We start from the raw sequence: 20,038 nt of genomic DNA on the forward strand, positions 1-20,038 counted from the left end.
ATGTTTGAAGTTTTAAACATTACTTCTTTCAAAGAAAATACTTCGTTAAAATTCTAGTCGTAGTATTAACATCCCATACAAACATACAAAAATACGCAGAAAATAGATAAAAAGCGTATGTAACTATTTTATTATATTATAAATAAGAAAATGTTCCAAACCAACGATTTCTTGCAGCGCATACGCGTGGTATATGTGCATTTCGTAAACCATGCGTGATAGAGTTGCATAGATACCGTTGCAGTTAGTACGATATAAAGGTCGGAACACACATGCTAACACCGGCCGGATGCGCATATCGCAGCATAGTTTTTTAACGTCTTTTTATTGTTGCATATAAATACATTGTCAAGGCAAACCAATCACCAAATGTTTAAGATTAAAAAAAAAAATTTCAAACCAGTTATCACATAAAGTATCGAATAACCTGAGTAAAAAACCAGAACTTTGAGAAATTGAAATTTAAATCACTTCAAAAAAATTTATTTTATTACATGTGCTAAGTAGCATCTCTTAAAGCTATTTACAAAAATGGTTTGTACTTATTAACCAAAATTTTTACAAAAATAAAAATTATAGCATTTTTATCCTTTAATACTTACACCTTTTTCAATATCAAAATCTCAATTATATATTAAGTTTACCAATATATCACATATTATTTTGTGTAATTTTGTTTACATTATATTCTACAAAAATATATTATATTCTATCAAATGTTAAATAAGTAGTATAAATTTAATATTTACCAAGTGAACCCTTCGGGAATCGTACTCCGGAAATACCGTATTGTCGGCCCTATATGACGGGCGTAAATGTATGGTTAGGACAGAAATCTGCGACACGACAGCACTCCACGCGTGCCAATTCGCGACGCGACGTTATAACTAAACTGGACGATCGATCGTATTCGACTTCGTGCCTCCTAATCGGTTTGGGTTCCGGCATCCCCCTTCATAGATTTCGCACAGTGGATTGGTCGCCGATAAAGCCTCGCAAACTTTGACACTCGTGATCCTCTCGGCCCCACCAACTGCGAAAGTCCGTTGTTAACACACTCCACGCGAGCACTGCACGCTCAGTGCGTCTCTAATCGCATGTCTGTGTGTGTCATGCATAGAGGATCACAGTGAGCGGCTGTTCGTCAGCTGACCGAACCATGTTCGATACTATACACTTACACATGAGAAGTATATGAATTGAGAACCATTCAATAAAAGTTGGTAACTTTGTTACCAGCTGCTATCACATGGAATATATATTTTTAATGATTATTTAGAATGAAATTGGGATGAGGTTCAGTATTATTTGTGGAAAGTGCAAGGTAATTATTTTTATCGATCGTCTGTGAATTGAATGATCAATGATGATGATTCTTTGGTTTTTTGATAGTTTGTACCTACCATCGATATATTTTAGTTACTGACTGATGATTCTTCCAAGTATCAGCTGTAGAAAAATCGAATGTTGTGGATATTTTTCTTTTGAATTACTTTTGCAAAATAATTGTAGTAAACAATTATTAATAAAGTTTTTATAATACAGAACAGATTTTTAAAATATTTATATGAATATTAACTTGTTTAGGATATAAAATTACTCATGTAAGTTTCTGAAAGTTGCTGCTCAGAGTGCTGCGAGCGCAAAGGAATGCAATAAGATTGGCTAAATTTAACTGGGAATGTTTTGGAAAGTATTAATGCAGCAACGTTGAATCAATCGCAGTTATCTCTTTCTTGTATAAAATCTGCAGAGTTTAACATAAATCTGTGGCGTGTAGAAAATAAAAATCAAAATATATACGTGATAAACCACTTTATTAATACATTAAAATAGACAAGAAGATAAAAATTGCAATAATAAAGTTGTCAAACATGAGTAGAAGTTTGGCATGAGAAGATGTTTGGCATATTATTTCCAAATAAAAAAACGATGAAACAGGAAAAGCATACGAGAGCCAATGGCAATCTTTCAATCTTTGATTTCATCGACATGCTGCAGCCAAAATATAATAAATATCAAAGTTGAATTTTCACGTAGTTCTTCTGAAATTCCGTCAGTTCTCTGTTTGGTGTGCGGTGGCCACTTTTTTTCGGTTTAACGAAGTCTTCTGGCTTCTCTTTCCGACTCCAACAATGTTAGGATGTCTCCTTCGCGCACGGGACCTTTGACGTTCCTGATAAGCTGTCTGTTTTGCTCGTTCAAGAATTCCACTTTAACTTGCGTACATTGTCCTTGAGACCCCGTCCTGCCGAGGACCTTCACCACTCTCGCCCGGACTATGGGTTTCTCCATGTTTTTTTAACGGATATAAAGTAGCTTTTATCTTACTGTGCAATTACGTATGCGGAGCAACTCTTGTACAACGTGTTGCAATACTCGCAGTGTCGTGCACTAAATACGCGGCTGTTACCAACTTGGACGGTGGATCAAATAACATCTTGATAGTGTTCCAAGAAAGAGCAGCGTGCGTCGAGTAGGGATATCTAGTAAATTTTGCAAAAAGTATGCAGATGATTTAAACTGCTTCGTGAATTGTCTGAAAAAATGATAAAGATTAAAAATATGTATATTGAACGAAGTTATTCAAAATTAGTCACACTCGATAATTCATCGACGAAGATGTGCTTAAAATAAATCTGATCTTCATTGGTCGCACAGCCATTACGTGCTCTTGAGGCCTTTGGAACATCTATTCAAACTTTACGATTCCGCAACATCGTAAACACTTTAGAAAAATATTATTATGTATTTCTACGTATTAATCGGTAATTTCAGTTTCAGTTTAAGATTTTTTGTTAGCAAAAATCTGAATAAATACTTGACATTTACACATTTCTATATTAAAAATGAAATATTTTGATAGTTGGGCTTCACATAAAAAAGATAATTCACCCATTGATACAATCGTTTATTCATTTGTGCTTTAGTACAAATGTGGCATCCCTCGCTAAAACGAAAATACGAAAAACATTAGCGTTTCGTCAAATGTCGGAGTTGTTTTTCTTTCATCGCGCAACACCTCCGTAGCTCTCGTCATTTCGAAAAAGGAGATTTTGCCTGCGCCTGATCTTTGCAAAATTACGCGCGCGCAGTTACACGATATTCACATTCTTTTCGTCATATAAAATTACAGTACTAGAAAAAGATTGCGACAATTGGTATGCGGTGAGTGATCTGACGCTATACATTGTACATCAACGTGTGTGTGTATGTATGTGTGTATAGATGTGTGATATAGTTTTCAGAAGCGATGAATTACGAATAGAATTTCCTATGCTGCAACACACACACACGTATCTTGTATGTTTCCACGTGTTCTCTCTCTCGAGCGAGATTGTCACGGTTGAAATAAAAAACTCGCGCGGCTGGCGATAAACGCTCGTGAAGTTTTGAACACATTGCGCGCATCTTCACGGCACGGATCAGATAATCGAATCGCTGATTATCCCGATCTTCTTTCTCGCTCGTTGTTCTTTCGAGTGCGATTTATGCAGCTTTAACTTGGAAGTTTGATAAGCGCGAAAGTATAGCACGATCGTCGAGCATGATCAAGATTAATTGGTAATCGTTGAAAAGAAAAATAATCGACACGTCGACACAATGCACATTCAGATCTCGATTGTACCGATGAATTCGAGAGAAACATTTACAAATAATATTATTGCTATGTGAAGATAGTACGCGCTTTTCCAAGATAAACTTTCGAAAGCAACAAACCGAGATCTGAGTGTGTTGACAATCATATGATTAATAATGTATCACGCATATAAAATTATTATTAGGATATTGTACAAGAGTATCTTCATCTTGATACGACTTTTCAATCGCGACAGACAAACCTTTTATAAATATCGTAAACGCATAAGCATTTGTTCATTTTCTTTTTGCTAGATTAATTACTCGAGTTTTATACAATAACATAAAAAATTAACAAAACAAATATGTTTTTGATATTAATACAAAATTAGTTGTGGTAACATAATAATTTCGAAGGAAACTCGAATTCTATAGTTGTTTCTTCTCAGAACGCAGCAACTATATCATTAGACGAATTGCTCAGACGAATAATAAGTACAAGTGTAAATAATGGATGTAACTATATAAGATATATAATTCTAAAAATATAGAAATTTATTTTTCACCTCAAAGGTTAATACACATATCTTTCGTCAGTCTGCGCCTTTTCTTTAATATTAGGATTATATGACACGAAAAGCATGCGCATATATTCTTCAGCAAAAGACGACTTTCGTTCTACATTTTAGCGCTACAGAAATGTATTTAATAATAGCTATGTTCAAATAATATAATGAGGAAAGTAAAAAAATTATAGAATTTTTAATTAGAACTCTGCAAATTTTTCAGAAATTGTGTAACATTTACTGTAGCGCCGTCTAAAATTATTTTAAATTCAACGGACTATAACATGAGAAAAAACATTGCACAGTCGAGATAGCGCAATGAATTGATAACTTTCAATGCCCGATCAGTTAAAACAATAATATCCCGACAAAAATTTGTATCAATGTTTTATTAAGTATTCAACTAATCTTAAATATTTTTATCGAGACATAAAATTAACTTATAGTTCACAAGTCAAATAAAATAATATCAAAGTATAAATACTGTTCTCCTGTCACTTATATGTATATGTGGGTAACAAAATTGCTAAAAAAATATATCCATTACCAACGACATATAATTTTAACGGAAAATACCATAAACGATTAACAAACGAAATGATGTGATATAATATTAATTTTCGTGAAATTTTCGTGAACTAAATTTTAATTTTCGTGATAGACTTTGTTGCTTTATCATTCTGCTATCATTATTTATTCATTAACGTAGATAAAATAAGTAGTAGCCATATAAAATGAGCCTAAAAGAATAACATATAATAACAATATAATTATATATATATATAAATTGATATTTTCTCTATAGATTTTTTCTTATTGATCAAAGTTAATTAGTATTATTAATGTTTGCAGTAAATTCTGGTTGCGCGTAAAATAAATTTGATAACAAATAAAGTATATCTGCGATATAATTTTAATCACTGCCGTTTCGTCGGTCGCTGGATAAATAAATCCGCAGAATGATATGCGTGCATAGGCCGCGGAAAGGAATCACATTATTATAAAAAATCGGTACTAATTAATTACAGATTCGTTAACGCGCGCAGACGCACGCTATCTATCCTCTTCTGTCGCTTTATACAGTTATACAATTCCTCCAAATCCTTCCGAATAATCACATATGTATACTATAATAAATGTAACAATATTTAGCACTCGCACTTAGAAGCAACGCTCAGGCAGCTAGTGATTGGTCAAGTGTGAGCTTTTTACAATTAACCCTTTTCCCTCCCCCCTCTTTTCCTTTTCCCCTTATAATTATCGTAGCTATTAAGTAAATCGTTGATGAAATTACGATATGAAGAAAGATTGTTAGTGTGATTATGTGTGAGACGTGTGTCGGATGCACTTTCTACCTATTTTTACGTTAATACGAAAACGTCAACTCACGAATTAAGCATGTTTTCGGTTTTCGCAAATTGCTCTCGTTCGTACGTTGAAGAATGTCATTATGACCGTAAGACGCGTTTATTATTCTTTAAAATACCCGTCGCAGTCGAAATGAATGCAGCGAATTATAATAACGCTATTATAATATAAGATGAGAATATAATAAAAGACTCGTTTGAACGATTCGTGTGTGTTCTACTCTACTTATCTATCTATAGAAACCCTTATTTCGTCGCGCTCGCGCGTTTGAACGCGCTCGTTGGAGGGACACGAGTCCTGAATGGGCCTAAGGCTCTTGGCGAGTTCGTAGTAATTGGCTATAAATGTTCACGTTTTTTTTTTCTGTTTTTTTCGATTCAATATTCTCTCATTCGGATAATCGACGGCGTTGCCGTCGCGTGTCGGTCTACTATTGTTAATGCGCGGTTGAGGATAAATCGTTAGATAGCCTAATTCCTGCCTGTACTATCTTACTTAAACACACGCCTACCTAGGCGACCTAAGATTCATCTTTATGATTCGTCTTTAATCGGATTCCTTCGAGTGTTCTCTCGCGACAACTCTCGGTAGCTGTTTCTCTTATTCGGACTAATAAAGTACGATAAAATGTCTTCTTTTGCCAACGGCAGAGATCATTCGGTTCGGCACCGTAAGCGGTAACCACTACGTTTAATAATAATTAAGCGCACCCTTCGAAGCTCATCGACGCTCTACATCAAATGGAATCGATAAAAAAATATTCTGCGAAAGAGGTAGACGAAACGAATAATAAAGTATGCGGCGGAAATCCAACGACTCAAATCACAAGCTCGCACATTAAATAATTGATTTAATCGAAGATGATCTGTGTGTAATGTTCCCTCGTATTCTACGCAGCGATTCTCGCCGCGTTGTTTCAGTTTGATAGCTTCACGCGCTCGTCGTCGATCGCTCGAGATCGAACGCGTTCCTCTCGCGATCGCCCTTCTCCGTCGTTGGTTACACACGATTAAGAAAGTGTGATCTTCTGATGATATCCCAAGTCACAGTCTCAGTGTAATGACGTTCGTAGCGTCGCGACGTGATCGATTATTGTCTGTCCTCGACTATTATCAGAGAATTTAACGCAGGGATCGTAACTTGAGTCTCAGCACGAAGTAAACGACCACTCTGAGACCGAGCAGGAAGCCGAGCAGGGCGACGACGTCCACCCAGTAGACCGCGTTCTCCATGGACATCTCTTCGAGGAACTTCGTCGGACTTTTGAAGTGGCAGTAGGACTCGGAACACTTGAGTTTCGCCCGATTGTAGCCGTACACGGAGATCATGGCACCTTCGAAACCGTACCTCACGTAACTCACGTACGAGAGGAACTTAAGATATTTTGGAACGGCGTTGAAGTTAACGAAGAAGCCGGAAAAGAGGATGATCGGGACCGACGTTACGGGCCCGATAAACACTCCAGTCTGCAAACAACAATATATTAGATTGAATTACGGGAAAAGATTAGAGGAATTGGAAGAGAATCGTTTGCTGGTCCTTTTCACAATGCGATCGTTCATCGACATTACCTCCACGCTCATTGCTGCTCCTATCAACAGACCGATTGACTGTGCGACTAGCGATGTCAGTATACATATATTTAAATACATAAGAAAGCGCTCCGTCTCCAACGGTTGCGATGTGATAAAGTATACGATCATCACGTAGGCTATAGAGTACACCATCTGGAACAATTTAATATCGCGTGAGTCGCGATCTTTAATTGGACGCGGAGGGCGCAAGTAGTTGTACTCACTTGGAACGGCAGGTCCGCCAACGTTCTCGCCAGGTAAAAAGCTTTCACCGAGTACCAGTAATTCAAGTGCTCTCTCACGAATACGGACATTTCCATCGGAACTGCGACAAGAAGTGACAAAATGACGATATAGTAAATTCCACGGCGCGCGTCACGGCGGCGCTGATTCGCTACAAACCGGCTTACATGTTAGTATGGTTGGCATCATAGCGGTGAACATCAGAAACATCACCGTAAAGAAGACGCATCCGGCGTTACTCATGACCTGCGAGGCTTCGTTGCCGATATCGTAATAAATTGCGCCGATCAGGAAGCCGACGATTATATGCGAAATCAATCTTACCCTTGTTAGTGTCTGTTAGAAGGCAAAGTGAAAGCGATAAAAATCGGAATGTTTTCAGATTAGATGTACGCCAATAACAAGCAGCGTACTATCTTTCTCCGTGATTAGAATTGCGCTACTTCTATTTGACGGCTAGTACAACTATCTTTGTAATTCTCAGCAGTAATAACATTTCTTATTTTAATTACGAATAATTTTTTTTTTTTTTTTTTTTTTTTCAAAAGATTAAGAAATATTCCATACCATGTCTCGCATCTGCGCTAAGAAGGTTCTCTTAAGCAGTATCCAAAATTGCACCCAGCCGTTCGTCGGAAAGCCAACTTTCTGTTCTATGCTCTCCGCGCTGTCCAGCAATGAGGTTGTGCAAGAAACGGGCATATTGATCATTGTCGTGCCGGGCGGTGGCTTCGCGACACCGTTCGGTATCAAAGCAGCACCCTCCGGTTTCGTCTGCTCTTGCGGCGACTCCTTCGCGATGTCGTTCGAAACCGTCTGCGCCGCGGCGATGCCCGCTTGATAGTGCTGATAGTTGTTGCACTTGCCGTTGTTTACAGCCATCACGAGCTTGTGAACGCATTCGCCGTGCTCCCCGCAAGCGACTTCCATCACTGAACCGATCAAGTTTCGTTAACGCCTCGTGACTTTTGGACGCTTCGCAAAATTTTTCGACACTTGTAATTTAATGTAAATGAAACTCCGAGAATAATTCTCAAATTCTGTCTTACAACGGCGTTCGATTTTACTGCGGATTAATTTACCGAACAGAGAAGTTTTTTTTTTTAATATAAAAGCGAGCGTTAAAATTTAGATTAATGATGGGAACTTTGTCGAGTACTTGCCGTAATCCGCTGGATTGTGGTAACTCGGACACTCAAGACCCATCGATGACAAGAAGGGCACGAGGCCACCGACGTTGCCCTGATATATACATTGGCCTTCGGCAAGTAGGTAGAGATGGTCAAACATCTCGAACAGCCGTGCACTTGGTTGATGGATCGTACATATTATCGTCCTTCCTGTAATGAATCCCGGCGTATAGTGTTTGTTTAAGCGCGTAGAAGTTTTCGCGAAAAAAAAAATGTTACCTCCTCTACTGAGAGATTTGAGCAAACTTAGACATTGGAAACAGGAAGAACTATCTAAGCCGGAAGTGGGTTCGTCGAAGAACATAACCGGAGGATTGTTGACGAGCTCCAACGCTATCGACAGCCTCTTTCTCTGTCCGCCGCTGAGACTCTGAGTTTGAGTGTTGCTGGCTTCGCGTAGGCCAAGTGTTTCGATAATCTCCTCGATCTGCAATCGATTCATGGACGTTTCAAAAATTGAATTTTCAATAATCTGGATTTATGAGTAAAAAAAGAAAACGAGCCAAAAGAAAGATATGCTGCTTGTCGTACCACTACTTTCTTGGCAGTTGCGCTGATATCTTTTCCTAACTTCAGATTCGCTGAGACAGTCATCGCTTCGTAAACGGTCAGATGTGGAAGAAGTCGATCGTCTTGCATGATATAGCAGGACATCTTCCGAAATCTTCTGAGGTTCCTGTCTTTCCCGTTAATCAGCACCGAGCCACTCAAGTGCGATGTTCTAGAGATATTGGGAGATGATTAAAATGTTCAGCTTTATCGTTTATCGCTGATAAAGTGCTGGTGCTTTTAATTAAAATTATCTCACTTACTTGTAACCTGCTAAAACGTTCATAAGCGTACTCTTTCCGGCACCGGACGGTCCCATAATTGCCGTCAACTCTCCAGATCTGAATTTTCCATTCACGCATTTTAAGATTGTTTTGTATCCTACAATGAAGAAATAATACAAAAATAGAAATACAGATATTTTCCCATAAAGTTTGAAACTCTATCCTCAATGCGGATTCGCAATAAAATGCTTTCCTACAATTTTTACGTTTGAAAGATGAAAACTTTTTTTATATATCATTATACGCGTCGTAGAAAAAACGGTTATATTTTCTAGTTCTGCTATTTCGCATATTTAACAAATGCTGCAGTGGATGAGCATTATTTTATAATAGAAGTATAAATGTTTCAATTTTGGCACATTTTCGATTGCCAAAATTCTCACTACAACCTCGCCAGATTTGTGACATTTACCAGGCTATTATACAGAAATATAGTGAGATTATATACTCTTCTGATAGATAAAACCTTTCTAGCTGACCTCTTTAACGCGAGTGCAGTTTCACCGCGGATGATGCATTTGCGTCGAAACGCCCGTGCATTTCTATCGATTTTTTTTCAGTCAGGTCGTTCACACACACTGATAGATGAAAGACCTACCGAATGGCTCGCCGCGTATTCGCGATTCGCCACTTCAACCCTCTCTAACATCTTGAATTATCTACGGCTTTTCAGCGAGCCATTTTTGGATCGATAAAAGATGCAGAGTCGAAAACACATCTCGTGCCGATATACATACTATTTCGAGATGCGGGGAAAACTGTGCACACGTGTTTATTATGCTTCAAGTTCTCCGTTATCGTATTGTCAATAAACGATCGTAATGATAATTGAACGATGTGCAGTAGGCGAGAACAAGAATTAACTTTCCCCCGCAATTGCCCGGAATCGCAATTGCCTTAATTCACTTCTCCGAAAACCTCACCTCTCTTTCTGCCTTCGGACACGCTGTAGGCCAGGTCCTTGAACTCCACGTCGACCGGCGGTCTCTTCGGGAGATGCGTCAGCGATACCGCCGGCCTTTTGTTACTCTGTCCAGGACTAGCGCCGCTATGGTTCGGCACTTTTCTGGCCAGAACACCGCCGGTGCACACCGCAGCCGCAGCACCGTTTGACGTGGTGCCATTGCAACTGCAGTGAAGGTTGTTCTGCGAGCCGCTGTAACAATAAGAGATTTCACCCGATCGTAAAACTTCGCTAATTGAGCTCTGATAACGAAATACCTGCACTCCATTTATCAACACATGTTTACCGTATCGCAGGAATATCTGCTGAGCTTGCATACGTTTTCGAGACGAAGTGCTTTCGTGTTTGCCAATCTTTGTTTGCCAATCTACATTGTTTTTGTCGTCTGCTTAAAAAGCGCATAATTTCATACGCGTTAAAATTAAATAACTACGCTGGAGGCTTGCCGCGCTGAATGTACGTGCGGCGTATACGTAAACGGCGACGATTACACATGCATATCGATCTGTTTGAAATTGACGAGATTTTAGGCGAGGGAATATTCCGTTAAATCGCAATTAAATCGTAAAGCGGGACATTGATGCTGCAAAAAGTGATGATTGGATATTAAATTCAACGGAGCTGCCCATTCCATTCGATCTTTTAATGCAATTCGCAATTTTGCACACGATAAGCGATACCGATTCGTGGTATTGAGTAATGGGATTGATTGCCTTCGGATATGTAAATGCTATTGAACGTTAGATAAATGCAGAATTGCATACAGACCATTGAACATCGAACTCACGGTTACTTTTAGATTCAAGGCATTTGGGGAACACACACATACACGCACACACACAATGGCGTATGATCGTCATACTTGTGTTTGCGACATTGAATTTTAACAATAGATTTTAATTTTTTACTTTATTATTTTGCAAACAGATTGATAAAAAAGGATATATTCACCGGCATATATGGACAATACTACAAAGTACAATATTGAAATTTATCAATAGAGGCTTAGATAAGAAATTAACATAAGCGTCTGAGTTTTTTCTTCGCACTCGCGTCATGCATTGTCATAGATTTTGAGAACGCACTGTCTTTCGTTGCAAACGCAGATTTCTGCTGCGGTTTTACAGGCGCGAGAGAAAGAGAAAGCTTACTCTTTTCTAACATTGAAGGAAATAAAAATATAACTGAATTTCTATCTATTTGCTTTGTGCAACCGCGTTTTCAACTCCTAATCGGACGTGATATTCACACATTATGCCTTCACTGCTATCAGGAGGAAATGTTTCTATGCAATTTAATTTGCATAGAGTGAATCACAATCATGACGCGACCTTTTAAAATTGCACGTATCACGCTCGTCGAAATTTTTTTTTCAATTCTTATTGTTTATTTCATGGTCAGAACTGTAAACATTTTTTATTGCGAGCATCCGCTTATTGTTGCCACGCTCGTGGCAAACATTTTTCGAATAAATCAATAAGAATCTGAAATAAAATTTAAATTAGTAATTAGTGAATTCCGAGAGAAATGCAGTAAAAACTTTAATGATTTCGCAAAAATTGCTAAGCGATTTGTATTCAACAAGCGGCGCCAATGAAAATAAGTAACTCACTTATTCGCTGATTGGATAATCGAAACCATGATTCTTTGTAAAAAGTTTAACGAATAAAATCCATAAAACTCGTTACGGAACAATTGCTAGTAATGAATATTACTCACTACGAAAAACTTGATGAAAAATCATAAATAATTGCATTAACTTCTTTCACATTGGATTCATCAGCACGCACAAATTAAAAAAGATATATCATATATTTTATTTTGTAAATATTTATGTCAGTTTTATATAAATTAATTAATTCTAGAAACTGAATGATATTTTCAATATCAAATCAATTTATTATTTTTGTTTGCTATACAAATATAGAAATATGTGCCAGTGTAGAAAATATCGACTTTTTCGAGATGTATTCGCCTATATATTTCCGGCTATATACAGTGAGCCAAATAGATAATATAACGAAAATGTTAATGTGTAATCTTGGTATTTTCATGCATGATAACGTCGGATAATTGAAATATTGTATGCAGACAGACTTCCAATCGATTCTCTACGCGCTCCTCTGTATTCGTAATTCCCAAGGTTTATAACGCCTTGTCCTCTACGAAGTTTTGTCCTATAAGTCTTTCTCATTGTCTATCGATTTTTTTATGTATGACATTAAGGCATAATAGCAGAAGCCTATAAAAATTTAAAGCACACACATACACACACACATAACATACGGAATTAAATATTAACTTTCTATTTCGCCGTAGAATTACACGTGCATTGCAAGTGTGACTAGCTTGTACTATGACATTTAACAGTTACAGCTAAGAGACATATTTCGTCGATTACATTTCATACGAATAATATAAAAGTAATTGGAAAAAAAATTGTCTACAAATCGAAGATGTTGCCCCAAGATTCTCTATGTGATTATCATATGGTAAATTGTAAAAGTGTGCAGCAGCACATGGATACGCAATTTCTTCATGCGCTCAATTGATTTAAAAGAGTGATAGTCACAAAGAAGACGCGTCTTTGTCCAGTATGTTGCATCGCTACTCTCGACGATGAGTCACAGAGTCGTGGAAGCCGAAGCAAACGTGTCTTGCTTCGTGCCGATACATCTTTTCTTGGAAAATTTTAATTAAAGTTATGATAAATTTGAATCCTTGCGCGTATTTCCAGCGCGAGTCTTTTGTTTCAGTCTCGATATTCTCGAATTCAGAGAACGAAGTTTTCACGAGGTCAAGAATCTTGACTTTGATCGCCTGTACTCCGAGACAATTAGTATCGATTGTTATTCTAGGTCTACTAAGCGGTAGCGGAGACCTTCAGAAGGAATTTTTAATTAATTATTCCTGCTGTTTGCATAAGCATAGAAAGGAGAAGCTTATTATGTTTCAATAATGTTTTTTTTTTATTTCAAATATCATTAATCTTAGCGATAATATATTTTTTACGATTTTTTTCCTACGATTTAAGAATAAATTATATTATCGACATTATGTATTACGTCACTTTATAATAGAGTTTCAGACTTTAACACTTAGATTGAATATTATTTTTAGTCGCAATAGAATCTGAAACGCAATTTAAGTGCACTTTAAAAAAGGTAGATCGAAGCTAAGACCTTGTGATCTCTTTTAGATTTTAGTTTAAGGAGAAGGTTTGCGTGTTCGGGAAAGGTCTGTCCTTCAGGAGGGTCGTATTCTCCCTTTATTCAAAGCAAAGTTCTGCGTTTCATTTAAATGAATCTATGTTTGATAATAGTTTGATTTGAAGATTATGATGCAAAGATCAATTTAAGATGATAAGTTAACAAAAATCATCTGAATATGGTTATTAAATTTATCAGATATAATTAGTAGTTGTGTTTGATCTCAGAAAAATTAAATATAGCGCAAAAATTACAAATTAATCCGTGATAAATTTTGCACATTTAAGTCTACTAATAAACTCGTCTTCTCTATGCAATATATTTAACATAATCGCATTCGAAAATGACAAGAATTTAATATTAAGTGATAGTTAATATTAATCGTACAACTGTTTATATACTGATATGAGTAAACATTATCAGGATATTATATCAGCCGCCGTGAGCAGAGATATTTGAGATAATTGATATTAGTTTGAATACTATTCGAATATTGTATTTCCCGAGAGAATCATGAGGTGATATTATAATATAAAGGGTATCGTAGAATGCTAATCAGTAGATCGCTAATATAACCGGCGATCAAAAACCGAGGGGACGGACAAAACATAAATTTTTTTCTTTTAAGGTCAGAATCAAGGATTCAGAAGATTCATTCAGAATCAAGGATTGCCAGACGATACGGCGACTTTATTTCTACTATTATCATATATTATCTCGAAATAACATAAGAATTCTCGTAGCATATAAATTATTCTTCATTTTTTATGAGTAATTTTTATTTTTGTTTAGTGATTCTTAACTGAATATATTGCAGATAGATAACTATAAAATTTAAAAAATTGCCAGTCGCGTTAATATCAGCATTTATTCATTATTTCTGTTTTCATCATTTTTTTTCTCGAATTTTTTATATAAATCTTACTTATATAAATCCAAGATTAGCACAGTTTTATTATATTGTCAATACTTTGCTGCTTGTGTAACTGTAAGATAAAGAGTTTATGTAATTACGCTTAATATTTTTCGTTTTTTTCCGTGTATATTTTTACATTTGTGTAAAGATTATAACTCACTTTCGGTTTATTCATAATGTATTGTTTCATAATTTAAACAAGCTAATGCACGCATCGGATTAAGATTAGCTAGCTTTAATACAACGATCCTTTATTTACCGAAAGGACATTCAAATTGATTGCATATGATTTGATTTTCGTTTTGTTTATCACATTTTATGCATGCTCCATCGTTGCATCAATGAGATAAACATTTCGCTCTCTCAATTCGTTGTTTATCTTATATTTTCCGATCAAGCTCCAATTTGAATTGCAAATAATGCGCGAAGTGGAAAATTGCAATAAATTATTCTTACCCGTGGACCGCGTTGTTGAGATTTTCCAAATGTAAAGAGGGAGGGGGTGATCTGATCGTCACCTGGTGACTACCACCCGGAATAAATTGCACCTGCTCATCGCCGTTGTACCTGGACGTTGCGCCCCCACTCAGGGTGAGATTCTTCAGATCAGCCATCTCATCCAATGGTGCTGGAATATAATCGTATTGTTAGAATAACGTTTCATTGAGCTAAATAACGCCCAGCCACTTTTGCGCGTTTAATTTTTATCTCGAAAAGAAGTAAAGTGTTTAAAAATGCCTTTATACGGACAAGTCTTTAGAGTTACATTTTGCTAAAAGGATTAGGCAGCGTACAATACTTGGAATTCCATTAAGATACTCGTGCTTAAAGTAATGACTCAAAATTGTCGGGGCGTTTTGCGAGAATCGTGGCAAGGCTTCATCAGGAGTGAAGTCATTTTTCCCCGTTTGTTATTCATCTTATTGTCATGCGCTAATCGTAAATCAAATCATGGCTACGCACTGCTTAGATTATCATCGCTGATTTCAAGTATATCTTATTACAATTGGAGAGCTCAAAAATATATTCTGGTAATATTTCAGCGCTGTGTGTATTATTTAAAACTTAAGGCATACGAAATAGACGTTTCAATAATTTAAGATTTAGAATAAGAAGCTCCCGCTCATCGATTCAACATTATTAGACACTATATGTAGTACATAAGAGATAATAGACCATTTTTTATTCCTGCCCATCGTAACGTTTTATGTAAGAATAGTAAATATCCATTTCTTTCTCGCACACAACACGTTAGCTGAAGAAATTCTACTATCTTTATGTTTGTAGATTTAATACAAACAACAGACTCGATTTTTTGAACGTACGTATATGCTTCTTTTTAATCTATTAAAGAGAGATATTATATGCAGCGTGTCATTAATTATTGTGCGAAAATACGCATAGCCGATGAGAACACATATAATCTGTGAGAATAATACGCGTATTCTCGTGCAAAGCTAAATAAGCAATAGAATACGCACAACATCGAAATAACGTTTTCCAATTGTTATTGCGGAATATGCACAATTACTAAACAGCAAAATATCTTATCACCTTGTTATCGCAATGCGCGACACGCGGTTGCACAAAAATACTGGTAATTAGATTCACTCACAATCCATTTTTTACCGAAATTATTTTGCGTATCAGAGAGACAATTTAAAGTCAAATGTATGAACTTAACCGGTGCTATTACACTGAACGAGCAAAATTCCAGCGAACTTGAAACAATTATTGCTTTCATTTGGAGAGAATACGATATTCAATCAAATGAAGGGTATGGTTCTTTCAGCATCCGTAAATGCATCCTAATGAAGCTCAAATGTCACGATTATATATCGTGATAGACGTCAGCATCAGTCCATCCATTTGTATATTTTTTTCAAAGATTGTTACTGATATGTTACTGATTAATTATCTGTACAAATTACACATTTTCTAGCCTCTTAGATGAATTTTATTGTGCATACAAATGCATGTTTTTACATTTTTAAATAACTGCATCATATTTTCGTAAATTTATTATAATAGAGCATATTTTAACACTGACCTCGTAAAAGAAATGTAAAATTAAAGAAAAAATGCGTTACTTTGTTATAATATAGCATATTTTAATGTTGGCTTCGTAAAAAAGTTTATTTAAAAAATGTTGAAGAACTTTAAAAAAGAACGACTTTAAAATATTTAACCTTATCGTATACAATAAACTTTTATTCTTGAAAATGTTCTTTTTTTGTAGACTATTATTTATTATTTTAGATGAAAACACTTAAATTTCTCAATAATAAATATAAATTTACATAAATTTAATGATACATTTTAGTGCAATTTAATACAATTTTTAGTGCATATTTTTAGAGCATATTTTGCACATTTTAATAGTTGCATGCGTACTAAAGCAGTTTTTAGAGTATAAACTCTAATTCTACTTATGACGCACAAGAAATTTTATTATATTTCGCAAACATACTGTTCTTTCTGATAGGACTTGTCTTTTCTCTCAAGAAATTAATCGATACAATCTGACTGATATTATTTGCGACGTTCTTATTTTCTTTGAAAGGAAATAACTTTTATATTGCGAACTTGAATTTTGCTCTTATTGATAAGAACGGATTATCCATATCGTATAAGAGCAGGCGGGTAATGACCGAACAAAAGGAGGACAAAAGAAAGGAAAAAAAATGTAGGGTACACGAAAAAGAATAGTAAAATATTAAAAACGTATTTATCCATTAAAGAATGAAAGACAAAAGAGAAAGAAAGATTGACCTATTTGAATATTCAGAAGAAGGTTGATTCAATCCACATCTTTACAATGTACACTATAAAAATTCAGAATATATTTCCTGATGTGTACACAAAATCCTACAACTTCCGCGTGTCGGAATCTCGTAAAAAAAAAAGAAGAAGAAAAGATCGATTTGCAACCGTGCGCCGTGGAGACCACTCGCGATACCACGGCTCTATTTTTGCAAGGCGTGCACGCGTCAGAAATTACACCGGTCGCGTGTTTGTGATGCACGACACGCGCAATTGCATATTGCACAGGCGTAATACCGCTGCCACCGTCATCGCCCGTGTCAGCAACCGCGGGTCAGGCGACGATCGTGATGAGATCTCTCGGTTCGTTTCAACATCCGGAACATGACGTTCTAGAATTGGCTGGCAGTCAAGCGGCCTTCTTTGTTTGAACAGCTAAACGTTCCCGATCGGTTCAGTGGCAATAGACGCTCGGGCCGAGCTCTTGTTAATTAAATGCCTCGCACACGGCAGAATCAATTCCGCAAATTTGATAAAGGGTACGGGATCACCGAAGTGCTCGCATATGAAAAAGAGTTCCGCTCTGGATGCATCGCGATAAAGTTTAAACTCTTAATGAGTCATGTTTGGACACATCGAATTTCATTTCTCGTATCACTGACAGTGTTCTCGCTGACAGTGTGACAAGTGCATTCGTTCGAATTAATGTTGGTGACATTCCAATTGATAAAATCTTAATTTCAATGTGATAAAAAGTCTAATTATCTACATTGTGTTGTCTCTTGCAAAAATATCTTGACGAAATAACCCGCTGGATTAAATTGACGATCTTTCTACTTGCCACGATTTTCACAATAAATTAAACAATATTTAATAGAATTTATTGCAAAGATCTCAATTTATGGAAATTCTTCATAATATAACTCTATGAATTTCTAGTTTTATATACTAATTTTATATATATATATATATATATATATATACTTTTCAAAGAGTTTTGTTTTTTTTTGATGGCAGGAAATGCAGAAATTATGAAAAAATATAACACGTCTTGCAATAGACACTTTTTTTTCACATAGAAATACAATTATTTGATTGATATGTCACAAATTTTCCTCTTTCCAATGTCGCATATGTAAACGACAAGTACAATACTCTTATCGTAATATGCTTGTTTGATTGCTGCTGATTAATTATAGAACCCACATCACAATCTTGATTCTATTTCTAAAATTATTTGCGCAGAAGAAATTAGAGAAAAGTTTTTGATTCAGTTTATACAATGCGACACAGTAGTGTTCGTCGAGCGCTTTATTTTAATAAATCGCATTTAAATGCGATGCATTTAAATCCTAAAAGAAATACAAGAGCAACATGTTACGATCGTACAATAATCTCACTTAGAAATACAATCGAAATAAGTACGTTTGCCGTGTTCGTGTGCTGCAAATAACACCGCGTATTGCGGAAGTAAAAGACGCCCAGTTGAAGTAATTGTGTTATCGAACTGTGTGGAAGTAAGTAATAGTTTCGAACCCTGAATGATAACACGACATTGGCTGTCTCGGCAATAATTTATATAGGTTGCGTGATTGCAAGCCGTAGTTCTGCGATCATTGAAAACCGAATTGTCAAATCTAACGCGAGATAGAAAGATTGGGCGTTGATGTTTCCGTACGGCAGAAAACATCCGTCGATAAAGGCGGGGGAGTGATATGTCGATGACCGGGCAAACCATGTACGACTATGCGATCGGTGCATTTACATAATTACATCCGCACGTGAGGCTTAATTTCATTACCCCTTTCGTCGTTCGGTTTACGGCCGCACACGTATCACTTTGCGCCGCGTTACAATTAATTATTGAGGTATTTGTTAATAACCGAAGGGACCTCTTCGGCCTGTGTATTCGTGAATAAATCAACTTCTCCCCGTCCCGCAATTAATTACTGAAATAATGATGGCTGGGGATGTGTGTGTGGGGTGCTAGATTCGCGGCGTCCATGACACAGCCGTAGGGCTCGCAGGGATGGCAAAACGATGCCACCCGAAGTTGCAACGTCCATCTTACGAGTACGCTGAAACGCCAAACGGGAAAACTCACCCTCGGACAAAAGTGGGCTCAGCTACCGTCACGACGTCCGGTAGTCATGCCACAGCGATGACACTTGGCATCCTCTTGGCCTGTCAGACGCCTTCGACCTGCCAAACACTCGGATCTGTCAGGCGGACTGCGAGGCAGAGGTGTGCGCCAGGTAGAGCGATCACGGATCACACTGGTCCTCGCATCGAATCAAGGGTACGACACGATATTGCTATTCCACCCCGCGTATCGACCCCTTCGCCTGGTTACTGACGCATCACTATGTCATGTCCGTAACACCGCACTCGCTCCGGAATCGCTTTTCGACTCCGTCGTACGACGGACGATCGATCGCGTACGCGTGCACGCACCAGATAGATCCGGGACCAGATCGGGCTGGGACGCACCGAGCGCGACGTATACTGCGACTGACGAGGGAGAGCGTCGATCCGCGATCAGCTGTCGAGCTATGCACCTCCACTCCGTTCCACCGACGACAAAGCGAGCTGAGTTTGTGAGCGGCAGAGTCCAGGGACGGCGACGGTGATGGTAATCTGCACCCTGTTTGCTCTTACGTTAGATTCTTTATTCGTTCGAATGGAATATTTATTCCTGAAGAATATTTATCCTTTTCTATCGCGGCTGCGTTATTATATTTCTTATCTTATGGAAAATTAATTCAATAAGTCCTTTCATAAAGAAATTGTAAAGGAGTTTTGCGTTTTAACAATGGATAAACATTAATCTTGT

At 37.0% G+C, this 20,038-nt stretch overlaps 3 protein-coding genes across 3 annotated transcripts in view; all 3 read right to left on the reverse strand.

Annotated features, from left to right (window-relative positions):
• LOC105672118 (ATP-binding cassette sub-family G member 4) overlaps positions 1-1,129 on the reverse strand; it is a 29,070-nt gene extending 27,941 nt beyond the window's left edge. The window contains exon 1 of the mRNA XM_012366833.2: positions 750-1,129. The gene's annotated coding sequence lies outside the window, so the exon portion shown is untranslated. The remainder of the gene's footprint in view (positions 1-749) is intronic.
• Positions 1,130-1,800: 671 nt separating this feature from the next.
• On the reverse strand, positions 1,801-2,419 carry LOC105672129 (small ribosomal subunit protein eS28). Its single transcript, XM_012366854.2, has one exon. It carries the CDS (start codon positions 2,293-2,295, stop codon positions 2,098-2,100), a length of 198 nt encoding a protein of 65 aa, XP_012222277.1. The 5' UTR covers positions 2,296-2,419; the 3' UTR covers positions 1,801-2,097.
• A 471-nt stretch (positions 2,420-2,890) lies between these two features.
• Positions 2,891-19,752, reverse strand: Atet (ABC transporter expressed in trachea). The gene is made up of 12 exons (XM_012366829.2): positions 19,310-19,752; positions 14,899-15,070; positions 10,277-10,509; positions 9,333-9,450; positions 9,052-9,241; positions 8,740-8,947; positions 8,494-8,670; positions 7,898-8,262; positions 7,498-7,666; positions 7,312-7,412; positions 7,085-7,240; positions 2,891-6,979 (listed from the first exon to the last, which is right to left on the reverse strand). The coding sequence occupies exons 2-12, from the start codon at positions 15,054-15,056 to the stop codon at positions 6,635-6,637; spliced, it is 2,220 nt and encodes a 739-aa protein (XP_012222252.1). The 5' UTR covers positions 15,057-15,070; positions 19,310-19,752; the 3' UTR covers positions 2,891-6,634.
• Between the last annotated feature and the right edge of the window lie 286 nt (positions 19,753-20,038).

The sequence above is a fragment of the Linepithema humile genome, chromosome 4 (assembly GCF_040581485.1).
Source record: "Linepithema humile isolate Giens D197 chromosome 4, Lhum_UNIL_v1.0, whole genome shotgun sequence".
Classification (NCBI taxonomy): domain Eukaryota; kingdom Metazoa; phylum Arthropoda; class Insecta; order Hymenoptera; family Formicidae; genus Linepithema; species Linepithema humile.

Coding starts and splice junctions, on each gene's coding strand:
- LOC105672129 (XM_012366854.2), bottom strand. CDS start 2,295: ATGGAGAAACCCATAGTCCGGGCGAGAGTGGTGAAGGTCCTCGGCAGG.
- Atet (XM_012366829.2), bottom strand. CDS start 15,056: ATGGCTGATCTGAAGAATCTCACCCTGAGTGGGGGCGCAACGTCCAGG. Junction 7,241..7,311: donor TGGCGGACCTGCCGTTCCAA/GTGAGTACAACT, acceptor AAATTGTTCCAG/ATGGTGTACTCTATAGCCTA. Junction 6,980..7,084: donor GAGCAGCAATGAGCGTGGAG/GTAATGTCGATG, acceptor TGTTGTTTGCAG/ACTGGAGTGTTTATCGGGCC.